The sequence below is a fragment of the Stigmatopora nigra genome, chromosome 3, assembly GCF_051989575.1.
Source record: "Stigmatopora nigra isolate UIUO_SnigA chromosome 3, RoL_Snig_1.1, whole genome shotgun sequence".
Classification (NCBI taxonomy): Eukaryota; Metazoa; Chordata; class Actinopteri; order Syngnathiformes; family Syngnathidae; genus Stigmatopora; species Stigmatopora nigra.
Genome location: NC_135510.1, coordinates 5230280 through 5257769, shown reverse-complemented (window position 1 = coordinate 5257769; position 27490 = coordinate 5230280). Strand labels below are relative to the sequence as shown.

At 40.0% G+C, this 27490-nt stretch overlaps 1 protein-coding gene and 1 long non-coding RNA gene across 3 annotated transcripts; one reads left to right on the top strand and one right to left on the bottom strand.

The window, feature by feature from the left end:
- Positions 1 to 286: 286 nt before the first annotated feature.
- LOC144194250 (uncharacterized) lies at positions 287 to 12922 on the bottom strand. 2 transcript variants are annotated; one of them, XM_077713179.1, is made up of 5 exons: positions 12684 to 12922; positions 2868 to 4475; positions 2548 to 2739; positions 2299 to 2470; positions 287 to 1582 (listed from the first exon to the last, which is right to left on the bottom strand). In XM_077713179.1, exons 1-5 carry the CDS (start codon positions 12801 to 12803, stop codon positions 1401 to 1403), a joined length of 2274 nt encoding a protein of 757 aa, XP_077569305.1. In that variant the 5' UTR covers positions 12804 to 12922; the 3' UTR covers positions 287 to 1400. The 2 variants fall into 2 exon arrangements, with proteins under 2 accessions (XP_077569305.1, XP_077569306.1); XM_077713180.1 differs by lacking the exon at positions 12684 to 12922 and adding an exon at positions 8777 to 8939.
- Positions 4638 to 7948, top strand: LOC144194252 (uncharacterized). The gene is made up of 3 exons (XR_013325855.1): positions 4638 to 4878; positions 5269 to 5337; positions 7672 to 7948. It is a non-coding gene; the product is annotated as an uncharacterized LOC144194252 (long non-coding RNA).
- Positions 12923 to 27490: the final 14568 nt, after the last annotated feature.

Here is a 27490-nt window from a genome sequence, read left to right as displayed (position 1 = left end):
ATATCAAATCGTCAAGATGCCTCATCTTCCCATAAAAATATATATCTATAAATGCTTCAGGGATTTATTTTATAAATCCATTAAGTCAAAATGCCGAATAAGTCTGATATTTTCTAGACGAGACAATGAAGCGTTTACCTATTTTAAACCAGCAGATGTCGACATTATTCCCATGTGCAGTTCTGATCTTGTTTTCCACCACTCACCATGGACTTTCAATAAGCTGTATATAATATATTATAAGCTTTATTCATGTGGACAACATTTTCCAAACAATAAAGCAGAGTCATTTAAACTAGATTTTTTTAATTAAATAACTCACACTCATTTTTCATGTCATTTTAGTTTGTCATCAACTAGTTCAGTGATTGATTCCCAACCTAGGTACCACGAGAGATTATTATCAGGGCTTTAGAAAATTATTAAAATCCAATTTGGTCCCAAAAAAGGGATTAATTCGCTATCATCTTTAATTGATTTATGCAGGCAACATTTTGTGAGTCAACAATTCATTGTTTGATGGCAGCTTTGGGTCCATTTAAACAGCCCACCTTAGTACCTCCATTTTTTTCCTGAAAATGTGACATTGACTCAACAGTAGGTTGAGAAAACACTGAACTAGTTGATATTTGTTGCGGTTTAGTGTGCATATGAAAGCTGACTGACCTGCATGGCAGGACAGGGGGAGCCATCCTCCCCACAACAAATTTGTCAACATAAGATGGACCTTTCTCAGGCCACGTTTTTTTTTTTTATCCAACATTTTTTTTGTACACAAGCTACACTTTGAGAGTTTTTCAATCAAAATTGTATTAGCTTGAATTGAGTAGAAAGTAAAAAGCTTGCTAAATACAGACTATCAACAATAGCTCCAAGCCAAAGCAAAGTGTACATTGAAGAAATCAAATTCCCGGTTCTATTATACAATCTCTTTTCTATCAGGCCACAGAAAAAAATGGCCTTTAGTAAAAGCTTTGTATTATGTTTGCTCAGTTTGGAGAAAATGAGAATATTTGTGACAAACGTGTCCAATGGGATCCTTCTAATTACACTTAGGTAATTCCTTGAAATTGTAGATGGGGATGAAGTGCACATAAAAACTGTTAAGTGGGTTAAAACCTAAGGATAAGTGGTGACTATGTATTAAACATGGTGTTTATATATAGAATATAACGCGAGTACGTAGCAGTTTTCAGTCCAAACAATAAGGGTTGCTTGTGCATGAAATGAATCACATAGAAATGTTAGTGATGGATGTGAAATCTTTTCTTTTTTTTCTCCATTTTTTATTTATTTTTTTAACAAATTCACGCAAACAACAGCTAATGTTTGAGTCAATGGCGTCCTAAAATCGAGCAGCTCAGTCATTATTAATCCCACGACACACCCTTGTGTCCACTTTAGGGTGTCGTGTAGGTATTGGTGTCCTTCCCAAAGTTGTAGTACTCCTCCATGTCATCCATGCTAGCATTGGTCAGCTTGGTGAGGTTTTGCGAGCCGTTATTGTCCATGTTGTCGGCTGACGTGAAGCTGAAGGTCTGGTTTTCGTAGTCTGGCTGGTTCTCCATTTCGGGTAATACTTCTATGTAACAAGAAGGGAAAAAAACACTGTGATATGACAATATTGCAGTTGTTGTGTATCCTGAAATTTGGAATTGGTTCTATTTTGATACATTTTCATGTTTTGCAAGTGATCATGATTACTCTCATTTCCCAGCAGAATTTTTTGGTTGAAGAGAAAGGAAAATGTTCAATTTGAGAAGTGGATAAAGGCATTTGTCTAACAACTAGGCTGCCAAAATCGATCAATTGATCAAAAAATTGACAGCTTTCTCGATCGTGCTAATCGATAGATCATTTTTGGAGATTCCCATTTGTACAAATTGTTTGCAATTATTGATTTCATATGAGGAAACAGGAAATAATCTACAATCTTTATTTGAATTTCATAACACAAAGTTGGCACTCATTTACTTTCTCGGGCCACACAAAATGATGCGGTGGGCCATATTTGGCCCGCGGGCCGCAACTTTGACACCCGTTCCGTAGATAAGAGTATTTCCCACAATGTGGTCACCTGCACTTGTTTTATTCATGTTGCTATTCCATTAAAATATTTTCAATCCATACTAATTAATTACAAAGCCCCTAATTAATTGGATTCCCACAAAAAATAACAATGAAGTTTTTCGTTTCTATCATGGTATTTAACTCATTGATTCTATTGAACAACATTAAATGTCCAATTCATTTAAAGTAAAAATCAACTTTTTTTTTAACCATAAAAGTGTGACCCACCTTGTCCTTCAGGAGACACATCCATGCCATGTTTGACCTTCATATGCCGACTTAGATTGCCCTTCAGATTGAATTTGCTGGTGCAGTAGGGACACTTGAATGGTTTACTGCCAGCGTGCAGATGCATGTGGCCCAGTAGGTTGTACATTCTGTTAAAAGACTTGCCACACACCTACAAATAATAATAATAATAATGTTACCAGAGAATGTTTTTAACATCTATCCCCCTGCTGTGTAGATACTACTAGCCTTGCATTTGAAGGGTTTGACAGGCAGGTGGACGATCATATGCGTTTTGAGGGTCTGCTTCTGTATGAAGCTCTTGAAGCAGACGTGACACTGGAAGGGCCGGACGCTGTTGTGGATCAGCATGTGTCTCTTGAGGTTGGCCGACAGCGTAAATTCACGTGAGCACACTTCGCACTTGTGGCCTTTCATGCCCTGGAAAGCCCACAAAAAATAGGTTCAAATAATAAAGTGCTAAGAATCTGAATTCAATGCCTTTCAAAACTTTTCAAGGATTTGGCAAGAAGACTGGACTTCTACACAAAGATGGGGAGGCTGGGTACCTTATGGGTGAGCGAGTGCTGACGTAGGTGGTGCAGCTGCACAAACTCCAAGCCACACTGGGAGCAGGTGTAGGGTCTCGGACTCTGGTGCTTGAGCAAGTGGTTCTGGAGCTGACTGCGGTAGGCGAAGGACTTGTTGCACTCGGTGCACTGGAAAGTGTGAGGTCCTTGGTGGCTGGTCTGGTGGCGTTTGAGGTGGGCGTAGGTGGGGAACTCAAGACCGCACTGCGAGCACACGTGACAGCGGCCTCGCTCGTGCTTGACCTCGTGTGCCCGTAGCTCGCTGGGGTAAGCGAAGCCGCGGCGGCAGAAGCGGCAGCTGTACGGCTTGACGTCGGTGTGCTGCAGCATGTGGCGCTTCAGGTGGCTGGTCTGCGTGAAGCCTTTTTTGCACACGGTGCACTTGTGTGGCCGCGTGCCCTGGTGGGTCAGCAGGTGTGTCTGGAGGTGGCTGGGCTGCTTGAAGAGCTTGCCGCAGTGGGGGCAGGCGTGCGGTTTGATGCCATTGTGGCCTAGGATGTGCGTGACTAGGTTGTACTTGGACGTGTAGGACTTGTCGCACATGCGGCACTTCCAGCGCTTCAGGCCGTCGCCTACGTCCACGCAGTACGACTCGTCGATCTGGATGTTGATGTCAAGGCGGTCCACTCTGCGGCCACCGTGTCGCCGAGGGGGTTGCGGAGGCTGAGGTTGCTGGTGCTGCCCAGCTCCGGTTCCGGCTCCTCCCCCACCGGCAGCGACACCACCCCCACCCCCGCTACTTCCATCCGCCCACATCATGCTCTGGCTGCCGTCTTCGTACTCAGCCGCCATGGTCATTTCTCCCGAACCATAGCTGCCAACTTCACTGGTCTGGAAATAACTGCTGATGGCTTCGTCTTGCTGGTTGGGTTTCATCATGTTATTGCCCTGGTGATCTACCTCCTCCTCCCCTTCGCGAACACCTCGACCGTGGGTCCCCAGAGGGCGCTGGCCCTGCAATCCTCTATGGGCCACCTGAGGGGTGGGAGGCGGAGGGTGGACGTGGGTGGCGGCATTTTGTTGGTGGTTGGAAGCCTCCCGTTCACACTCTGAACAGTTCTTGTTGGTTCCTCTCAAGGTGGCCGGATCCACTTGAACCAACCCCCCTCTGGGAACCATGCTGTTAAGCATGTGGACGCACGAGGTCAGGACCGAGTTCACAACTTCCCCTTTAATGTGAGGGACGGTCACTTCGCCGCCTTGAAGCGTGTGGCGGTCAGGGAGCACCATTTTAACATCGGTGTGCTGAGGTGGCCCCTGCTGCCATCTCCTCTGACTACAGCTGGGTTGCATTTGTCCGTCCTCCGGGAGATTGTCCCCCAGGTAATCTCCGTTGGCGCCGATAAGCTGGTCCGCGTACTCGTAGTCCACTCCGTCTACTTGCGGCGCGGGTGACTCCTTGAGCTCGCCGGTGTAGAAGCCGTTGGGTGCGATGGTTGCTCCGAAGACTTCATTCTGGGAGATGAGACCTAGCACGGCGGCCTGGGCCAAGGACAGCACGACTACTGGATCTGTTTGCGTGCCTGTGTCCACCAGCCTGGCCATTACCTTGGGATCACATCTACCCAGGCGCCGGCTCGCCTCCTCCTGGACACAAAAACAAACACAAACATTCATTCACTATAGTCGTGCGATGTCAAAATAAAGTCTGATTACGATGTGCTTGACCTGTGACCTGAGGACTTTATGACCTCATCCGCCATTTAAGTTCCCAGCACCTTAGTCATTACTTAACTAAAATATAGTCCTTGTTTGTGTTTGTTGGCTATGAGTATCTTTACCTTTTCACCTTTCTTTTTTTCATAATATGGCCATAAAAATGGAAGTTAGGTGTTCTAGGTCTAGCCAAAAGAACAGCAATTTAATAAAAAGATTAAAAATCAAAGGGGGAAGGACTTTTTTTGAGTTGTTTATTTAACAACAGCACAACTAGGAAACCTTCTTGTGAGTTTTATGGCCTCTCCTAATCGTCAAGCACCTCCTGTGCAGGGTAACAATTCCCCATTCTCCTCTCACTGTGATGATTTTGCTTTATATCAATTAGGGTGATAAATTAATTGCATTCAGCCCACTCATCTGTTGCTGAAAGAGGTAGAAAAAAACCAAATTGGCATTCTCTAAACATCGTGGAGTAGTCGAATTGAAAAGGTTTGCACAAGTTTAAAAGACACCTGAAGAGTCTCCCCACAGAGCTTTACCTATTAGCCTTTTTTTTTCGACTTGCTTGATCTTTTCTGTGCAAAACCCTGGCTGGACACATAACCCTAACTTTCTCTTAAAACAAAGATTCCTAGTATTTATAATAATGAATATAAGCATCTGTACAGCTGAAATCTAAGTACAACTAATATTGAACATCTCTATTTTTGTTTCTCCCAAGGACATAAAGAGGAAGAATATTTTCTTCAAATTGGCTGTAATCCTATCACAGCATCTCCACTTGGCAAAGGTGAGAACAAATTGGAGCGCACTCACGTCACAAAGCGACGCATACACCCTTTCTTGTTTTACTAAAACTTGAGAAAATATGAGATAAAAAACACTACTACTACAACCAAGGTAAGCTTCCAATCTACATGTGTGTTGAGTAAAATTGGATTATTGACCTACACTAATCAACAAACAAGAAATAACATGCAAGCATAAACCTGACATAAACCTTCAAACAAAATGAAATGGGTAGCCAGAAAAGTAAGGGAGAAACATAGAAAAAAAAACGACAATCAGACTGAATGAAAGCCTTGTTTGAGCAAATTTTTTGAAAGGAACTTTACAAGTGAGCATCCATCAATGAACCCAGCGTAAAAACTCACCACTATCTTCCGACTGTGAAGCTTCAGGTGCTTTAAGGATCGCATTCCCGAGAGCGTAAGTGCCGAAATGGGATGAGACTCACTATTTATACGCCGGGATGGACGGGAGGCCGGGCTTGTTTTGACCTGCCTCCTCTCGCCCGGCGAAACGAACGATTCCGACGTGTTTAAAAAAAAAAAAAACAGATAAAAAGTAAGACAGGTGCCTTGAGGGAGTGCGTCTTCTCTATTATGGGCAATCCATCATGCATTTGCGTGGAAAAGTATGAGGAAGATGCAGACGGATGCAAGAGTAGGAGATAGTGTCAGGTGACTGACATGGAGGAGCGAATGAAGGGGAGAAAGAGGGAGGGAAGAGAGAGAGAGAGAGAGACAATGGGGGATGGGAGGATGTGGGAGGACAAAAAAAGGAAGACTCATGTTGTCACTCCTTATACATGAGCATCCATCATCAATGAAATAAGGCAAACTGGGAAGAATAGGATGTTAAAATCGCAAAATAGCGCCAACTGTAGGTCAGGAGAGTAATTATTCTGTCAGAAATGAAAGATGAACCAAAGCAAATAGCATGTGAAACAAGCCAGCTGATATTTTGACACAGTAAGCATCTATGGAGTGATGTAAAAAATTAAAAATGTAAAAGACCTAACAATACATTAACCAAGTTAAAATTTGCATTCCATAAATGTGACATAAATGCTTCTGAAACTGCCATTATAGACAATATGTGATCACTGTATTGTCAATTTATCATACCTGTCAACCTCTAACCAATTGCTCCCCTTGTTAATGAGTGCAATTCCCCTTAATTAGCGATTAAAAAAAAATGTCTAATCCTTATAAAGCGTGATTTATGGGTGGGTGAGTTTGTGTATGTTAAGATTCTCTCGCTACGTTTGTCCAAACCGTGCAACATAAAGAGTTGAAACTTTTTATGGTGGCCAGAAACAGCTATTGGATCCTAATAGACGACTATTGAAAATCTTTGCCTTCTCTGAGTGTGTAAACTCAACTTTTATCTGTTAAACAAAAGTTTTTTTTAACGGCGCAACAATTGTCTTTTGCTTCTAAACAAGCAAGGGGGGGCGGCAAAGTGTTAGCTAGAACCTTGTGAAGTAACAACTGGGAAGTGATGATTATAATGATAAATGGAAAGCAATAATTAATGAGTAGTCATTGCTCTCACACGGCATAATTTCTTGACAAATCAACCTATTCATGCATGTAAAGTTTTTATGCATGATGTCAGATTTTAGTATTGTTCCGATGTCTTGTGCTCTTGCCACTTGTTGAGCGCATCTGCAGATTTTCACCAAGTCGCGCAAAAATAAATTAACACATTTTCAGTACAATATTTTTAATTTTTGGTTTTTCAAAGTTGCTATCGTATGTCACGTGTGGTGATGGCGGGTGCGATAACCTTAGAAAGACGGGAAAGAGAGGACATGGAGGAAATATGTAGTGCTGCAGATACAATAAGGGCACAATAGAGGAAGCAGGGGGAAAAAGAGGGATAAAACAGATGATTGGACGGAATGAAAGAGGGATTGAAGGGGGGGAGGCGATAAAGAGAGCGGCAGAGGGGGTGGGGAGGACGGAGAGGAAGAAAAACGGCACAAAAAAGGAAGGAGGGCGGGAGATTTGGGAAGGAGTGCATTGTGGGAAAAAAGGGTGACACATGATGGAAATGGAGCGAGAGGAGGGGAGGAACGAGAGACAAGGGAGCCGAAAAGAGGGGGAGGGGAAAACAGAAAGAAGAAGAGGGGAAATGGTAGAGCGAGCCAGGGAGGGAGGAAGGGAGGAAGGGAGAGATAGAGTGCGCGAAAGAGAGCACAAAGCAAAGCTTGACAAAAAAAAACATGGCTGCTGTGAAGGGAGAAAAAGGGTGTGAAAGGAAGACGCTTGGTTTGGGTGCTTTTTCTTTGGTGCACCTCATAATTAACCGTGTGTCTGTTACCTGTCATCAACAGATTGGGGCGCTACTCATTTTCATGAGTTACAAGATCTTTGCTGGATGCAACGTTAGCTACAATCTATTGAGATCCAAGAAGCCAAAAAAATGTCTTTGACACTACAGGTAAGGACTAGTGATAAGGACCCTAGTTGGGAAAAAGTCTTAGTATATTACAAGTACAACCAAAAGTGCCTGGTGACCCAAGATAGGGCTAATGTCCCTTATCAAACAGATGACTAATGTTAGTGTATACATTGTTTGTCTAGACAGCAGTACACTGCACAGTCTGCATTTGCTGTAGAACAAACACCATTTTGACATTAGTTGCCTTATGAATAGAATTCTCACTGTAACACAACTGCACAATGTAACAACACACGATGGAGGAAGTAGATATGGCACCCATGTTATGAGGTAAAACACAGGTGTCAAAGTAGCGGCCCGGTGGCCAAATCTGGCCCGCCGCATCATTTTGTGGGGCCAGAGAAAGTAAATCATGAGTGCCGACTTTCTGTTTTAGGATCAAATTAGAATGAAGAGTATAGATGTATATTAAATTTCCTGATTTCCCCTTTTTAAATCGATAATTGCTATTTTTTAATCCATATTGTCTTTGTTTTTAGTTCAAAAATCATTTTGTAAAATCTAAAAATATGTAAAAAAAAACCTGAATATTCAGGATCTTTAATCCAGTTCTTTTAATCCATTTATAAAAATAAAAAATAAAATAGATTATCTAAAATGGTCCGGCCCACATGAAATCGAGTTGACGTTAAAGCGGGCTGCGAACCAACCCGAGTCTGACACTCTTGCTGCCATTTTGCCACCAAAACATTTCTGAAGCAGTTAGGTCTAAACCAAAATAATCCAATAAAAATCTCACAATGAAAGCATTTCATAAGTGATCCATTTCAAAACTTCATTAACAACAAAACAACCCCAAACACCCCAAATCACTCCATTTCTAATGAATTGCCTGTACTGTTATCATAAAGTTCCACTCCAGTCCCAGAAGTGGTAATAATTCTTATTGAATTGCCAAACATTAAATACCAAAGCATAATATCATATCGAAGATTATTTTCCCCTTATAAAATGTTGAAGACGTCAAAGAATTTTACCTGGACATGGATCAAAACTTAAACTTGCACTTCACTCGACAAAAAAAAAGATGTTGTGGTCCTTCACTTGAAGCAGGTGTCAACCAAAACAAATAAAGTGGCTACAATACAAGCTTGTGTTACCACGGATGCCTCAACGGACAACAACAACAAAAAAAGAGTGTGACATAATAGAGGAATAGAAGCGAGTAGAGTGGTGTGACAAACTGTTAGACAATGCATGTTCACACACACACACACACACACACACACACACACACACACACACACACACGGAGCTAAAATTACATCGAAAAGGGCACAAAGTGGGCCAAGTCAGAAGGGCGAATGGAGGCTAGTAATGCTCGGCTAATGATGTTTAGATGTTAAAAAGTCAACAAGGCATTGCAACGCTGATGAATAACAAATGAGAGAAAAACACAGACTTTGAATGAACTCCCCATTTTTAAACAAGACTTCTATATTAGATTCAATTTAAATTTTCCAAAAAAGAGGAGAGCCACTTTGAAACTTATAAAAATTGTTGTACAGAATCAGTTGTTAGTCTATTATCCAAAGCTTTGATAGCTTTTTTTTAGACTTTTTTTCTTCTGAATCATCATTTTAAATTGATGTTTCAAAGTGAGATAAGTAGGATTATTTTGTGAATTTTCATGCTTTTTTTTTTTGGTCAATGGATTGTGAGGCAATTAACTTGAGGCAAAAGTTGCACGCTGTCGCCTGTATTTCACGATAAGGACTACCTTAGTCCTCATTAAATAGTAGAGAACACTCAGCATGGTATAAACACAGACCTAACACATTAGGCGTCTGCTTCCAGATTATTTTTCCTTTTTTTTTTTTTAACCCTGCCTGCAGCATAGTGGAGCACTGCAATGTGCTGACACCATCGTTCACTATTCTCAATCTGTTAGCATGACTGCATTTCCAGCTGCTGATAAAGAACAGGTTAATAAAATGTACTAAAATATTCATTGATTCACTCAAGTAGCTTCACTATATGTTGCCAATATCAAAATAACATTCTGATGTTTTTACTGTTAATCAAAAGGACTTGATCAAATTGAGAAGAGCTAGCTTTGAGGTAGCTGACTGCTAGCAACCTCATATACAGATTTTATATTGACAATGAAACATTGTTGATTCAAGTCACAATCCCCCATCACTACACAGTGATTATACCTTGGGGTTCTCGTCATTTTTCTAACAGTATAAACCACATGTGTCAAAGTGGCAGCCCGGGGGCCAATTTGGCCCGCCGCATCATTTTGTGTGGCCCGGAAAAGTAAATCATGAATGCCGACTTTCTGTTTTAGGATCAAATTAGGGTATATGTATATTAAATGTCCTGATTTTCCCCCCTTTAAATCAATAATTGTAATTTTTTAATCATTTTTTGTGTTTTTAGTTCAAAAATCATCTAAAAATCTAAAAATATTTTTTTTAAAAGCTGAGATAAACTTTGTTTTAGATCTATAAAAAAACTGAATATTCAGGGCTTTTAATCCAGTTCATTTAATCCATTTATAAAATTTAAAAAATCTAAATATTATACCTAAAATGGTCCGGCTCACATTAAATCGAGTTGATGTTAACGTGGCCCGCGAACCAACCCGAGTCGGACACCCTTGCTATAAACAAAGCAATCTGGTCAACAATTTAAGAAACTAAAGGCTACTTTTGATGAGAGTAATGCCAATGTTTCCACCAACCTGTTCAATTCACGATAGTACTTTTCAGATCTTGACTGACGTTCTCGATGCGATGTAAACATAATAAAACGGATGGCTTATCAAAAACAAAACAAGCTAAAAAAACAACAACAACTTAAATTTACAAACATTAATGTCATAAGCCTACTACAAGCCATGACTTCAAAACTTTTCCACATCCGTCCCAAAAAAAAACAACAACAATATTTTTAATCATAAAGTTAAATTGTGTTCTTCCCAGAAATTTGCAGTGTGGGAACCAGGCTTCTTAAGTGCTTCCCGTAACAAGGCCATTCATCACTTTTAATCCAGCAGCCAGGTAATTAATACTTAGCCAGCAGCTATAAAGTGTTTTAATATCATCAGTCTTAAATGTATCATAGCATTGAGACCCAAAAAAGCAGAGCTGCAGCCACTTGTATTTGTTTGTAGGCTGCCATGTTAAAATAAGTCTAAAGAATCAGGCTGCTTGGCAAACTATGGAAAGGCTTGATGAGAGCAATGAATCACAAGCTTCCTGACCGCTGGGGCCATTGATGGGAGCTCTGACTGACGAGCCGAGACCCCCTTTGGGCATTGAGAGAGAGGATGAAAGTCAAAGTGGCATCCAAAATGGGTCACTTTGGCAACTGCTACAAAATGTGCAGCATTAAGGAACATCTGCACTGTACTGATACCAGTGACATTTTTACATTGCGATCTGTGACTCAGACAGGAAGATGAAAAAAATGTGTATTTTTTAACAAGCAGCACTCACTATGTTGCAAGTGAAGCTCTGAATGGCTAAAGCAGGATGGACTAATTCCGGTGATTAGCCATATTTTTTTTACATTTTCCTCTTTTCTGTTTAAAGTCAACAATAGCGCATGTCTAAGATGAGCCAACAGACCACAGCATCTTAACTTCATACAAATTGACGTTTTACTTAAAAGGAGGGAATTTTATGACGATGAGTTGCTACAATGGCCAACGATCATTTTTACAAAATGAATACAAATACTTTATCTTGCCAAACAATGTAGCAATTCTTAGCTCCATCCTTTTGCGATACAAATAATAGCGAGAGCTGGCCGAGTGGTTAGCACAAATGATGAGTGATGAGTATGTTAATACTTTAGTCCTTTTTTTCTGTTTATGTTTCATATGCACTGTTAACGGATGCACTTTTTTATATGTATCGTATCTTGTGCTGACCCGGCCCATCAGTCAAATTTCTAAAGTCAATGTGGCTCTAGGGCCCAAAAGTTTGCCCAACCCTGGGTTAGCACGTCGGCCTCACAGCTCTGGGGTCCTGAGTTCAAATCCAAGTCGGTCCACCTGTGTGGAGTTTGCATGTTCTCTCTGGGCCTGTGTGGGTTTTCTCTGGGTAGTCCAGTTCCCTCCCACATTCCAAAGACATGCATGGTTGGCTGATTGGACACTCTAAATTGCCCCTTGGTATGAGTGTGAGCGTGAATAGTTGTTTGTCTCCATGTGCCCTGTGATTGGCTGGCCAACAATTCAGGGTGTCCCCCACCTCTGGCCTGAAGTAAGCTGGGATAGGCTCCAGCACCCCCCGCAACCTTAGTGATGATAAAGTAGTTCAGAATATGAATGAATATTAGCGATATGCTAACCCATGCCTACTACGCTGTAACTGGCCCACTTTCAAGAAACCTAGATGTAAAAGTCCAATGTCAAGTGCATTAAAGTAGGGGACCAACCGGCCCACTGTCAAGCCTCCTATGAACAATATACTTTTCAATGAAAACATACAATAAAACAGCCACAGATCCATCTAAAAACAAAACAATTTAGCTTAAAGTTATTACAGGACGCGGCCTATGTATGTTGCGGGCCAGGGATGGGCAGAGCCGGGCTAATGTGGCCTGGTAGCCCGGCTCCACTGCTCCAGCATGCGGCGCTGCTCGGCGCGTCGACCCCTTCGCCCCCCGTCATCGTCGTGTTTTTTTTTCTGGCACAGCGTACGCAAATCCTAAACAATACGTGCAACGACCTTTCGGCGATCGTCGCTCAGCTATATCGCTCGTTTCTAGTGCAAAACACCAAAAGAATACATTGCGGAAGAGATGTGGTGCTCAAGCCCCGACAGAAGGGGGGGAATCGAACCAAGTTACGGTGGAAGCACTTTTCTAAACCCGAGCACGTCGCTTCATTGTCCGGGCGGAAAACGAGGCGGAAATATGGCTGCTCACCTGGTTCCAAAACGGGTTTATGGTGGCGATGAGACCGCTCGGGGGTTTGGAGCGGAAGGAAGGAGAAGCGATTGGAAAGACGGATGGACGGACGGACGGCGGGCGGGCGGCCCTTTGCATGGAGAACGAGAGAGATAGCGAAAGAGCGAGAAAGAGAGAAAGAGAGAGAGAAAGGGAAGACAGGGAGGAGGGGGTGGCTGACGTGAATGAATAATAAACAAGAGACTTCCCCGATTTTCAGATCTAAAACAACATCCCAGTCAAATAAATAAAAAGACGTTTTTCTGACGTGTTTGGTGCCGTCAAAACGAGAGTAGATTTAAACATTTTTTAAATTGTATTTTTAGATTATTTACGCCCTATTTTTTGAAGTTTTCAGGTAAAAGGAATTGTTCTGTAATTTGTTGCTTTATATTTCAATATTAAACGCACGGTTACTTTTGTTTACGATTTGACGTCACTTGTGGTTATTTCGATATGGTCCACAGGGTGGCGACAATTTACCCTTGGACGGATGCCTCTTTGTTTTTATTTTTATCTTCACACTATTTGCATAAAATGTCAATATAAGCTTCTCTAACACCCAATAATTCCAGTCTAAACATCACTCTTTCTTGAGGAGAAATTCGGGTTAAGGGTTAACCCTAACCCCAACCCCATGCTGTCCGTTTTTATTTCAAACTAATGCAGTTTAAAACAATCAAAATGTCAGGTGAAAAAAAGGGCTTGTTGCAAAAATATGAAATGTAGTTTTACTTTTTAAAACCTTTTATCCATCGACATTTATTTATTGGGGGTCATCAGATGCCCGTTATAAAAAAAAAGATAAATAAATGTATATGCTGCTCAGTAACCAAACCTGACTCTAGAAGGCGCTACCACCCTTTATTTATCAAAACTGCCTCGCGTATTTTTCTCATTACGATAATTATAATATCCCTTCGCCGTTTTTTTTTTTTTTTTTACTGACGGTGAGTAATAATGTTTTATTTCTATTATAAGGGTAATGAGATCAGCCCTTATCCGAAACTTTATCAGCGATTCAAACATGTTTGTGGTCACAAGGTTCAAATTCAAGAAAAATTGCCAACAGCTTGTTTATTTTGGATTGTTTAGTTTGAGAATAAACATGAACGTGTGCACAATCCGGGCGAAATGCTTTTAAAATTAATCCCGAATATAAAACCAAAGGCAACTAACTCTCTGGAAGGCTTTAGGTTTTATTATAACAATTAAAGCTTGATAAGCATTTAGTTTTATGATTCTTTGTTGATGATCTGGACGCATAGAACGTTTTCATTAAATGTCCTGTTTTACCAGATGTGTTATTTCAATCATGCATGTAACATACAGTGCCAAAATTCGAGATGTTTACCTTTTTAAATGCATAAACTGATGAATTAGCATCAAATGAAAATGAATGCAAAATTACAACTCTGTATTTTAAAATAACTTTATATGTAAACAACCAGTCAGTTAAAGGAAAATGCCATGTAACACAAGACAACCACAAACAGACTCCATATTTGAAATACTGACTTCCTGAATTTCTTCTTCCTGTCTCTAAAGTAATTTATTCCAGTCTCGTCTGTATCTTAATGGTGCCTGTGAATCAGTTTTTCGTGTGGGCGTTAAGGTCCTGCTATTACGCGCCCACTTCTTTAAGCTTTTCAGGAACAAATAATCACATGTAGACAAATATGCCGATTGTTGTTTGATGGCTGACTGCTAATCCACTTTACTTGACAAAATATTTCAAGAAGAAACGTTAATCTATTACTATTACGCTACTTTGGACTATTCTAGAGTTGCTACATTTTTCCACTTAGTTCTTTTAGGGGTGGCCCGGTGGAGCAAGTGGTTAACACTTCGGCCCCATAGTGGAAGTCTTGGGTTCAAATCCAGGTCGGTCCATCTGTGTGGAGTTTGCATGTTCTCCCCGAGCTTGTGTGGGTTTTCTCCCGGTACTCCGGTTTCCTCCCAGATTTCAAAGACATGCTGATTGAACACTCTAAATCAGGGGTAGGGAACCTATGGCTCGGGAGCCACATGTGGCTCTTATGATTGTGATGTATGAGTATGAAATGTTGTTTGTCTCCTGGTGCGCTGCGATTGGCTGGTGAGAATAAAGCGGTTCTGAAAATGAGATGCGTTCTACTTTTATTGGATTTGACTTTTGTTTATTTTTTTTCCCCAGAGATGCACATAATGGTTCTACCAGTTTCACCAATGAGGCCCCACAACAATCATCACATGACTCCATTTTACCCAAAAATCCGACTCTGTAAGTACATTATTATTTATTTTGAGTAAATACTTTTTCACTTGTGAGTAACATTTTAGAGGAAAATATATTTTTTTTGTAACACCACTCTTACTTGAATGAATTTTTTTGGCCGACCTCACATGGTACAAAATTGGAGTGCTTCCCTTTCCTTCTAATCAAAGTACGCAATGAAATGATTGCCAAATAACCCTGAAAGATTATCGTGATTGACTATTTTTTTGGGAGGAAGCGTGCCCTGTGAATCAGATTTCAAACCAAGGTTGAAGCCTTTGTACGTGGAGCCCTTGGCTTTATCTCCCCTTCCAAAACTTGATTTCTTATGGAAATTTACAACTGAATAGACACAAAAATGTGAGTGGCAATGGTTGTTTCTCTATGATGCACCCTGGGTTAGTCTATTTCTACAAATTCATTTTGACCAAATCAGAATATATGAGGCCATTTGTTGTACCACCAAGCAAGCGGAGCGTAGCCCACCAGTTCACATCTGGTTGTGAGATGTGGATGAAAAGTTAGTTATGTAACAGTCAACGAGAAACAGACTGTGCGAGAGGAGGAAGAATTAGCAGTGGGCCTCTCCACTTGCATAGACATGCACGTCGTGTCATCAAGTAGACCCAAAAAAATCAACACATTGCGAATGTCAAGAATTTTTTAAGTAATATTTGAAAAGATATGTTTTGGGTGAGGTTTTTGTACATGATTTCTGTCACCGCTGTGGGTTTTTCCGTCATTAACAGAGAGATGGTAACAAAGTTGTCATCGCGTTGATGTAGACCACTTGTGTCAAAGTCGCGGCACGAGGGCCAAATTTGGCCCGCTGCATCATTTTGTGTGGTCCGGGAAAGTAAATCATGAGTGCCGATTTTCTGTTTTAGGATCAAATTTAAATTAAGAGTATAGATGTATGTTAAATTTCCTGATTTTCCACCTTTTAAATCAATAATTGTAAATTTTTAATCTTTTTTTTCAGTTTTTAGTTCAAAAATAATTTTGTAAAATCTAAAAAAAAATATATATAAAAAACTAAAGTAAACATTGTTTTAGATCTATAAAAATTGGAATATTCAGGGATTTTAATCCAGTTCTTTTAATCCATTTATATATAAAAAATCTAAATATTTTATCTAAAATGGTCCACGTGAAATCAAGTTGACGTTAACCAACCCGTGTCTGACACCCCTGATGTAGATGGATTGATGACATGTTTTGTGGTCTCAGGTGACACTATTTGTGAACTTGGCACTTCTATTCAAGTTCTTAAGCATATGCCATTTTCTTTAATCACCCTCACCAATTAATTAGCCATGACATAACCGAGGGAGGAACACACAGCACAGGCTTGAATGGTGTTATTCCGTAGTAGTCTGTTTTCCTGTTGGGCCCACGGTTTGTTTTGGTTGGGCGTAGTAGCATGAGCTCATTGGGGCACTTGACAGTTTGCAATGCTTTGCAGAGATATACACACGGGGCGTGTTGGGGCAGCCCAAGTTCATGTTCAAATTCAAAACACATCCCTTGACAATGCAAGCAAGAGACTGTATAAAACTCTTTCAGGAAAAAAGAAGAAAAAAATCAAATGTTCTTTTTTTTGCGCCCAGTGTGTGCGCGCACACACACGTGTGTTTCTGTCCAGCTGTGCGTGCTCGCTGACATGAGAGCGGAAATTCAGTTTCTTCAAAAATTGGTTCAGACTGCTTACATCATAGATAATACAGTCTAATGGCCAGACATACGTGCTTCGGAGAATTGGAAGAAACGCCTCAAGGGAAAGTCATACATGTGAGTTGACTGGTTACGTGACTAAAAGCTAGTCTGAATTTATTTTTATTTTTTTTAAAAGATAGTTTTTGGATTTCATCAAAGTTTTGATGGAAAACTAAATCAAAAAACCTCAACAACCTTAGTTATGTAGTTTGAACTGACTATTATAGGTAAATTCATTAGTTCTTTTATCCATTCATTTTATCCTTACAAGTTCGCAGGGTTGCTGGAGCCTATCCCAACCAACAATAGAAAATAGGTAGGTTTTTCCCCTAATTGGTTGCAATTCTATAGTCTGATATTTAACTACTGCTTCCAAAACATAAGCAAAACTCAACAATGTTTACTTTATTTGGGGTTTTAATTTATTATGTTGTCATTTGAGTTTGAATGGGCTGATTGATTGGCAATGTAATCGAGAACTTTTTTTCTCCTGATTTCGTCAACATATTATAATCTCCTTAATGGAAAAACATGCATGTATACTGCACGTGGAAATTGGTGTATTTATTTATCGCTGCTGCCTTGAATTACCATTGCTTGGCCTTCGATCGTTACGCTTTAGTAAGCCTAATTTTTGACTCATTTGAAATGAATGTGTGAAAAATAGCCTCGGTAAAATCCTAAAACACCGCAGCAAGCGAACTTGATGTTAATGCGTGTAATATTAGGATTGTAGCAGAGATGTGTCAACTTTGACGGTAATATGTAGATTCCCAGTGACAGAAGGCTTTTGCTTAGGCCAAGGTTTTTCTCCCCTCATTGGAAGAGACCAACCATCATCAGTAGGGGCGTCCTTTTCCAACTCGAAGCAGCGTTCCTATTTAAGGCAACAAGGCTTAGGTTTGGTCCAGTCAGGAGTTCACGGTGTAAAATGTAGCTGTGCGGACAGGCTTTTCAAAAAGAAGATGTCTTCGTGGGGGGTTGTCATGGTGGTGTTTTCCCCATTCAATGTGCTATTAGAAAAGTACATTCAAAGGGCTTTAGAAGTGGATTTAGAAGCGAATAAACACACTATCATAGATAGCATACAGTACGTTGGCTTTCATTTTCCTTCTGTTAATGCCCGTAAAGAATAATACCATCAAACGATTGTGGAAAAAAATGGAAATGGAATTGCCCAGTCGCGTTTCCATGGCAACGTTTGGCTGCTGTTGTTTTCCCTATAGGGTCGACCGTCTGCTTAGCAGTTTGGAAATGCTAACGAATGAAAAGTAACAGACTCCGAAGGCTGGCAAGTGGTGTGGAGAATATATTTATTGAGGGATATGCTTGTACGCAAAGAGCTAAGTGCAGAAATGCGTAGAAATGAAGCCGTGGGATTATTCTGATTATTGGGTGGTGGCGGTTGAGTGGGTCCGGCGAACTCACACTTTAGTCAAATATGTTTTTATGATGGAAAGCAGCTGCTGTTTGTAGTTAAATAAAATCTGTCTACTTAAAACACTTATATCCAAACGGTGTTGCTAAAATTCAGCATCAAGCTGCCAAATCTTAAATAGCAGTTTATATGAAAAAAAAATTCCACCTTGAAATAATGTGGAGAAAACCAAACAGTGCCTTGTAAATAATTGTTAACTATCCATCCATTTTCAACATACTTGGACATTTATGTGTGCACTTTATGGTCAAGCTTTAAATCTCTTCGTACTAGTATACTAATAACAATGTAAAATAAATATATGGTTCATGTATAAATGCTTGTAAAGTCAGGTTAGAACTTTATTTCATCCCATTTCTTGGTTGCAGTAGCAAGACAAACACAAGACACAGAAGACATTGTAGAACTAGTTAAAAAACTGGAGCCACACATAGGAAAACCACAAGGTGGGGACTATCTGCAGACTGAGATTACTGCACAGTCCCTCAGTAGTCTGGAGGTTTTAAAAATAATTTTCCTTGCCTATATCCTCCTAAACTGTCCAATCAGCAGCAGCGTAGAGGCCGGTAGGGGACAGTAGTCACTATATTGGGCATTACTTAATGCCAGCTCGGGTCACAAAGTGTTTGTTTTGGTAGTTAGTACAAGAGGAAAATTGATATTGTAAACATTGCGTTGATGAGAATAGACATCCAATCCACTTTAAGTGGGAGGAGCTACCAAGTACATACAAAACTAATACTACAACTGAATATCAAGCAAGTGCAGCAAAATAGTTTCTCTCCTGGAAAAAAAATGTTCATGAAATCGTTAATGTCATTCCCACATTTTATTTCCTGGTTATTTCTGTTTTACCCATTGATAGATGAAATCTAACACGTCCCTTTCTTGCACCTCTAAAAGTCTTAATATGCCCGTCGACTATATTTAAACCGATAGTCGCCGTATTCCTTTGTAATGTGAGTTTCAAGGGAACGTGACTCAGTGGAGCTATAATGATCCATTTCCACACGTCGCCTAGTGTACTTGCATCAGCAAATTGCAGGTCACGAAAGCGCAACTTGTCATTGATACACGCTCCAAAGCGTCCAAAAGATTTAACAGTCAAAGGTTATCCACATATCTGTCGAGTAAAAAGATGAGCGCATCGTGTGAATAATGCTAAAACAAGAGTTGCATTCATCGGCTAAGCAGGATTTCCCAATGCTCTCATTAGGCTTAATTGTCGATAGGGTCGTCGACAGACGTGGTCCATGTTCAAAGACGTTTTTGTACGTCTTTTACCCCACTGTGGTCTTTGATGTCAGATTTTTTGAGTTCCCAAAAGCCTTTGGGCTTGATTTATGTTGACAAATCTGGCGTTTGAATACTGCATGGTCACTTGTAGATAATCTTGTAATGGGTTATTGAAATGTGTTGCAATAGATAACAATTCTCTTGGTGTTATGTTGATATAAAAGCCAAACAACCTGAAGAAAAAAATAATAATTAAATGTATTTTTGGCATTTCTGGCCTTAACCCCTATTCATGAATTTACCAAGGTTAAATCATATAGTACTTTTAAACCACAGTATTATAGTATAAAGTCATAGTTCATCTATAATACAGAACATTAGCACTCAACTACTGTAAAAAAAAGAGCATATTCATTGTGATCTTTCAATCACCACATATGAAGAATACAATCCGCCACATAATTATGCACTACTGCTAATCTGAAATTCACATTTTCCCATTTTCTAGGTTCAAGGTTTAATTTGGAAAAATCACTACAAACCTTACATTGACGTCAAATACTAAAATATTCACAGAAGTCTTCGTTTTGGCATTGTTTTTATTTGTTTACAGTAAAAATGGTGGATAACCCTTTCTAGTTTTTCCTTTTTTTCAAACAAATGATAGTACTCGATGCACATATTCTTCCCTTAAACGAGTCTGAAGGCATCTTTCAAAAGAATTTCATCAATTTAAACTTAGTAATCGTTAGTTTTTTGACATTCAGCGTAAGATATTTGACACTACAACCCCTTATGGTCCCCTGGATGAAACATCGAGAGGGTTAAAAAAAAGTATGTAGTGGGTCATGTTGACTGTGACACATCAGGAAGTGAAGTATGGCATAAAGAACAAGATACGGGTGCCACTGCTAAATGACTTTGTTCATTAGTCAGAACCGATGTCACACGTATGCATCATGTCCCTTGCCTATTCAATTTAGCAATTGAGATGCCCCTAGCAGGATTGGACGCCTCCGATTGCCCCTTTTTTCTCGACAGAAGAACTGTTTGTTCTCCCTGCCGGCCTCTTCACATTAATGATTGATGGCTGCCATCATCTTTGTACTTGACTCATCTTTCACCCGCAGCTCACCTCCCGGAGACTCTGTCAGTCTCAGGTTTTTGTCAGCGGCTCATAAATGTGTGATTTAACCACATTTTTTTGTCAATTTGTCTTCAAGAAAGAAGAATGATATACTGTTGATCTGACAGTATCCATCTACCAGTTTTATTGGTAATTTTGAGCAATTAGTGGAAATGATGGACCGATTGCCAATTGCAATTTTAGCGCACTTATTAATACATTACTATTCACAATTAAATCCACAACTATTGCATTTTTGGTCATTTCATTGGCTTTCACGGCCACAAAAATGGACGTTTTTTGCCACCTGTGCTCTATTTTTTATTTTTTTTTATACGTGTGATGTTGTGGGTTTTCGTCACAATGTTTGAGTAGTCCCTAGTTGCAAGAATTTGTCGCTAAGCTAGTGGGTAGGAATTTTTGCCTTTTATTTATAGTTTTGGCAGAGGTATACGCGCCAATAGTCATTTTTCTTCTTTATAGGGGGACACGTTTGTCCACACGTTACCATGGTTTCCTCATATAAGAGCAGGGTGATTATTTCAACTGTATGGCCGGCCCTCGGTTCGCTGGCATTCTGAGCAACGGGCAACTAAAAAGGCTAAAGCGGAGGCTGTAATTCCATGTTGTCACAGCCTATTGTGCAGCGGCCGAGTTTATTCTCCACGCTTCTTGTGTCGTGTGTTCACGCAAGGACGTTTCTATTAGGTTGCTCCTGAATCTGGGAGACAACATTTCCTTACAGGCGCATCGGCATCTCTTTAGTGAAGGAATGCTGAAAAGCATTCTCGTCCAATCCTATAATGTTAGGGCTTTTCCGGGTCAGTTTTTGTCGAATTTTGGGGTATTTCAGGCACACTTTAGAGTTTAGATTGACATTGGTTCACGTCCTGTTCATTTAGAGGGTTTTTTTTTCTTGGTTGATGTTAGATCACTTCCTCTTGTTTTTGGGTTGCATCCTAGTGATGTTGGGGTCACTTGATGATGACGTTGCGGTATTTCCTAGTTACCTCTTGTTAATTTTAGGGCATTTCAGGGTCACTTTTTGTTGATATCGGGTTACTTCCAATTTTGTTATTGGACCTCTTCCTATTGATATTAGGACACACCCACTTTCTGTCAATTTTGGGCGCATTTCAAGGTTACTTCCGATTGACATTAGGTCACATTCAGTTTTTTTAACAGCATTTGATAATCCTTCCTGATACCAGATCACTTGCTGTTAATTTTCGGCTATTTGGGGCTACTACCTGTTGGTAGCTTAGCAATCATAGTATGCACGATTAGACTGTTAACTTCTTTTTAATTTTTTTATTTTTTGCACTTGACATGATCCTCAAAAGATTATTTCTCTCATGGCCACTGAGATTTAAATATACTATATATCATGTTTTGATACCAGATCCCTTCTTGTTAAATTTAAGCTATTTTGGACAACTACCTGTTGATATCGTAGCAATCATAGTATACACAATTAAACCGTTTTTTTGCATTCGTCATGATCCCAAAAAAATTCCTTCTTTCATGGCCACTGGGATTTAAATATACATACATTATGTTTTTAAATACAGATGAGACAGAACATAAGATGAAATGAATACATTTATGATGGCAGCTGTGTCTTCAGGGAAATAACTGTAAAGCAGGGCGTTGCTGGAGCAGTGGGGTTTTGTTTTATTATTGATGAAAAAATATGGAAAATGATGTGTAGGTGTGTAAAAAAAAATGAACCCCCAAACACCCGTGTCTTTCTTGCATCTCCTCCTATATGCAGCCTGCACCTCCCTGAAGGGAAGGGCAAGCAGTGCGTGGCCTGAATGTAAAGTGTCATTAATGATGCCATGTGCTCCTTTGTGCAACCTCATTTGGCCTATATTCTAGTCATACAAATACAGAAGCTGAATTAGGAGGAAATGCTGCTTTTACAAGAAATGCCATAGGATAATTATCCTTTTTGATGTTTTTATTATTCCAGCCTTTTAAAAAATGCAGTCAAAGTTTGCCTACCAGTTTTAATTCACAATATGTCATTACTTCTTTTAAAAAATGCAGTATTTTTTATTATTGTTTTGACTGCATCTTTTGTATCGTAACTGTTGCAGTGCGATTCAGCCCAATGCTGTGGCCAGTGAATCAGGGTAAATAGCACCCCACCCATTGGGTAGTAAGTCAAGCGATGATGCACGCAGCGTGCCACGAGCCAGAATTTTCACTCGATTTAGCCCGCAGCACATTGACTTCATCAACATGAGACTCCTAAAAAAAGGCTGACATCATGGACAATCGATCCAATGCATTAATAATAATCCACAGTTCGACCCACGCCAAATCCTTGCTATTTGTTGGGATACACAATTGCAGATGGTTTAACCCCAATGGCGAATAACCCAAAAGTTAAGTACAATTTTGACTTGAAAACATCCTCGTGTACAACATGATGAGGTTAACTACAGCACCAGAAATTAATATTTGTTACATGAGATTGGGTTTGGTCACACTGTGCGACATCCATCCACCCACTAATTCTGAAAATGGCTTATCCTTATTAGGATTGTGGGTGCCTATCCCAGAACTGGTTGCCATCCAATTGCGGCTTACAAATGGACAAAAACAATTCACACTCACTTATTAAACACCTACGTAGAGTTTAGCATCTTCGATCAGTCTACTGTGTTTGTTTTTGGGACGTTCAAAGAAAACTAAGTACTGCAAAAGATAAAAACACTCAGGTACTAGAAGGCCATGAGAAATCCACACAAGATCGATAATGAAGGATATCTGTAAAGTTCAGTGCTCCTTTCAAAACTTCATGCACAGAAACAGGTCTCAAACCTGCGGGCCAAAACCACTCGCAGCCCACCAGAAAATATTTAGCGGCCCCCCATTGCAATGGGTTAGTGTGTTAGTGTTAGTGTTGACTGCCTGTATTGTGCAATGGGCATTGGGGGAAAATATGAATAATTTTGTTACAATCAATGAATTAATGGAAAGATCATATACAATTTATAACTTAAAAAAAAATAAAATTGTAACAAATTATGATATATATATACATATATAAAATGTATTTATTACCTATTTATTTATGTCTAAAATATATTTTTCTGTGTCTGTATTCTCACCCTCTTGCTACTGTGACAGTGAAATTACGGAATGAATAAAGTTATCTTATTCTAAGAATTTTGACCTTTTCTTAATAATGTTAAAATGTTAACTTGGAACATTGTCTATAGTGCTAAAAAAGAAGAGTAATGGCACATGTATTTATTTTTTTTACCCGGAACAATGGAATTAGCTTTCCATTGTTTGCCTCTGCCTCCCCTTGAGATCCCACTCATTGTAAAGCAAGAGAAAGCAAGAGGATCCGGTCCATCCCTGCCGCAATGGCGTCAATGGACTTGTGCCAGTGCATGACAAGTCTTATTGCTTCTTGGGAGTTTAATGCCTTTAACATTTAACTAGTCCCAATGTGGCTTCGCTGACATTTGCTCTTCCTCTACACACTTGAAATACAAGCAACCGCAGGACTGTAGTTTTCTCACGTCTTTCAATGGGAGGTCAAAAAGTCACCTTAGGCAGGAAAGATAGTCCTAATCCTAAAACCCGAATATTAATGTGAATATTCCATACATGTGGAAATAAATCAAGCGACACCCAATTGCCCAACTTTTGGATTCGGCCACCGCAAAGCAAATCTCTTCTGGTGGGATTTTTCTCTTGTCTGCGAATGTAGCCCCCCAGCAAGCAAACACCTTCCATCAGCGTTTTGCTCATTTCCCTTATGTGCCCGGCATATAATCGCTCTCGTGGATGACTGGCTGCAGAGCTGATTAATCGGCTGGCTGGACACACTTTTCAGGCGGGGAACAGCGCCACGATTGTGTGACAGGCCGGCGGATTTGCGGAAGCGTCTGACTGATCCAGGTGGCCGACTGTCGGCTGCGTTGGCTGCTTGACACGCTCATCCGTTTGCTGTCACCCGACAGAGAAGACTGGATGGATTGTAGACCTTTGCTTGTTATTGGACTAGGAAGAAATTACTCTCTGCTGTGACTTGTGTCCCTTTTCGGCTTGTGCAGTTTATACTCAGGTGTAGGTTGTCGGAAAAATACTGTAATTAGTAGTGTTTTTGTGTGTGTTTGTCAGGTAGTGGGTTTTCTGTCGTCATGGGCAATACTTGAGCTAATTTCCCTTAGTTTAGGGGTGTCAATCTCTGTGAGGTTGGCGGGCCACATTCATGCCAATTAGGTCTTGTGTGGGCCGGGCAAGTTTATTTTTGTCTGGAATGTTGACTTATTTGCTGCGAGACGTCCATTTTGTTTTAGGTTAGGATAGGTTAGAACTTTATTTCATCCCATATTCAGGAAATGTCTTGGTTGTTGTAGCAATACAGACACAAGACACACAAGACATTGTAGACCTAGTTAAAGGCTGTCTATAGCAATGACATATGCAAGGTAAGTGAATTGGACGTCTATCATTAAGTTTATTTTGTGTGACTATTTTTATTCCACTTCCATTTTAGGGTACTACAGGTCACGTTTGGTAAATTTTGGATAATTCTTTACTGATTTTGTGGGACTTTCTGGGATGCTTCTTGATCGTTTGTCTGATTTGGGGTCATTTTAAGTTTCCTTATTTACTCATTGGCTGACATTGAGGGCATTGGTTCGATGGCATAGGGCAAATCAATGAGTTTGATTGCGAATAGGAAATTGAAGTAAAGTGAAATTGATCACACTAATTAAACTTCTGGTTTTGTAGGGCCTTTGTCAAAAAAAGAAAGCATTTAATTCTGTACGTACAGTATGAATAAGCTACAAAGTGCAACCCCGTGGACCGGAACGGACCACCTAGCGGGCCACCCCCGGGCTCGCAAGCCGTAGGTTTGACACCCTGCTTTAGACATTCACTAGTGAGCCGAAATCCCTTTATAAGGTAGGGGTCACATCTTTGGAATTGAGGACTATTTTGTCAATCTTGTTTTCAAAACTGACAGGACAGCGTGAAACGGGTTAGCACGATAAAGATCATCATATTCCAGTCTTTTATTTTATTTTTGAACAGTATCTCCTTAAGTTACGCCAGTGATTTTGTCTGTCAAGGCCAATGTCAACAAAACAAAATGTCCCGCACGTGACCTCGACCACAGTCAAGGATCTCTGTGAGACAAGTCCTTATTTGTCCCTGCTCTGACAACTCGGAGTCTCCCTTGTCTTTAAACTAAGGATGATTATCTAGTTAAGACCAAATAATCCTTGAACCTTTTCAACTAAATCAAGCATGGAAAAAAAATATTCCACCAACCAAAGATACATTTCTTTCTAAGAAGAAACCTTGAAGGTAGAGGTGCCAATTCATTAAATTACACCATAGAGGAAACTATACATATATATGGTTTTTTGCGCTTGACTTTTATCAACTTAACGTCCTCTTCTGCTTTTAAACCTGCACTAAGACCTTCCTGAATTTTGCATTGGTCACTGAAAGTATATTATTGTTGGTTGGATTCATGTACCAGGACATTTTCTTTGGTCTCTAAATGATTTATCGACTATTAAAGAGTTGTTAGTTCAATTGCTAACCATTTAGCTGCCATTAAGGAATGAATCACGTTGGCTTAAGTTGCCAGAAATGATGACGGCACGGTGACCAAGTGGTTAACACGTCTGTCCACCTCACACTTCCATGAATGAGGGATGGGCTCCTGGAAAACGGATGTTTTGTTCTTGAACTCTTTGATTGGCTGAGAACTAGTCAAACTCAATCCTTGAAATAACACAAAAATTCCCGGAATCTCGGCCTCCCGTTTAACTTTTGAAGTCCGATTATTGACTTTAACTGTATTTAATAAGTAAGAATTATGTGTGAACTTGACACTAGACTTGTGAGGAGTTTACTGGAGTCAGCAAACAATTAACCTCTCTTGGCTCCATTCAAAGTTGAGAAATATGTCCCAAAGGACCTTGGGGAATTTTGCTATTAACACACTGATCTGTGCATTAACTCAACTCCGCGGGGAGCAATGTCAATGACCAGCTGCTTGCCATAAGTATATTCACGTCTGCTTGACTTTCTTTTCCAAACTCTTCCTTCTGAGTCACTTTATAAGACAGATCAGATTTTACTAGATCCGCCCAAAAAATGGGATCAGTAAAGATTTCACTTTTTAGAGAACAGCATGTTAAAATTGTCCGTGCAGAAATTGTTATTTTTATCACAGTTATATAGGGCAGGGTTCTCAAACCTGCGTCCCGTGGGAGAACTTGAGGCTTCCACTTGATATCTAGTTGTAGTAATAGGGTTGTCCAGATTTATTTTGAAAGGGGTGTTAAAATACATTTTAAAAAAGCATTAGCGTCAGTTTGTTTCCTCTATGTCACATGTGTCAAAGTGGCGGTCTGGGGGCCAAATCTGGCCCACCGCATCCTTTTGTGTGGCCCGGGAAAGTAAATCATGAGTGCCGACTTTCTGTTTTAGGATCAAATTAAAATGAAGAGTATAGATGTATATTATATTTCCTGATTTTCCCCCTTTTAAAACAATAATTGTAATTTTCGAATCATTTTTTTTCTGTTTTTAGTTCAAAAATTATTTTGTAAAATCTAAAGATATATATAAAAAAGCTAAAATAAACATTGTTTTAGATTTATAAACAAAAACTGAATATACAGGACTTTTAATCCAGTTCTTTTAATCCATTTATAAAAAAGAAATCTAAATATTATATCTAAAATGGTGTGGCCCACTTGAAATCAAGTTGACGTCAAAGCAGCCCGCATACCAACACGAGTCTGAGTCCCTTGCTCTGTGATTTAAAAAAATGAAATATAAATAAACTTTTTATCTTGACTTTTTTGAGGAAAACGTACGCACCTTTTTCCTAGAAAAGTCCTCCAGCTGCGAGCACACAAGTCATCCTTGTGTCCCCGAAGAGAGAGAGAGGCCCAGCTGGCCGTAAGGTTGCCACGGCAACAGAGAACAGTGGTGAAAAGAGCTGATAGGGATGAGTG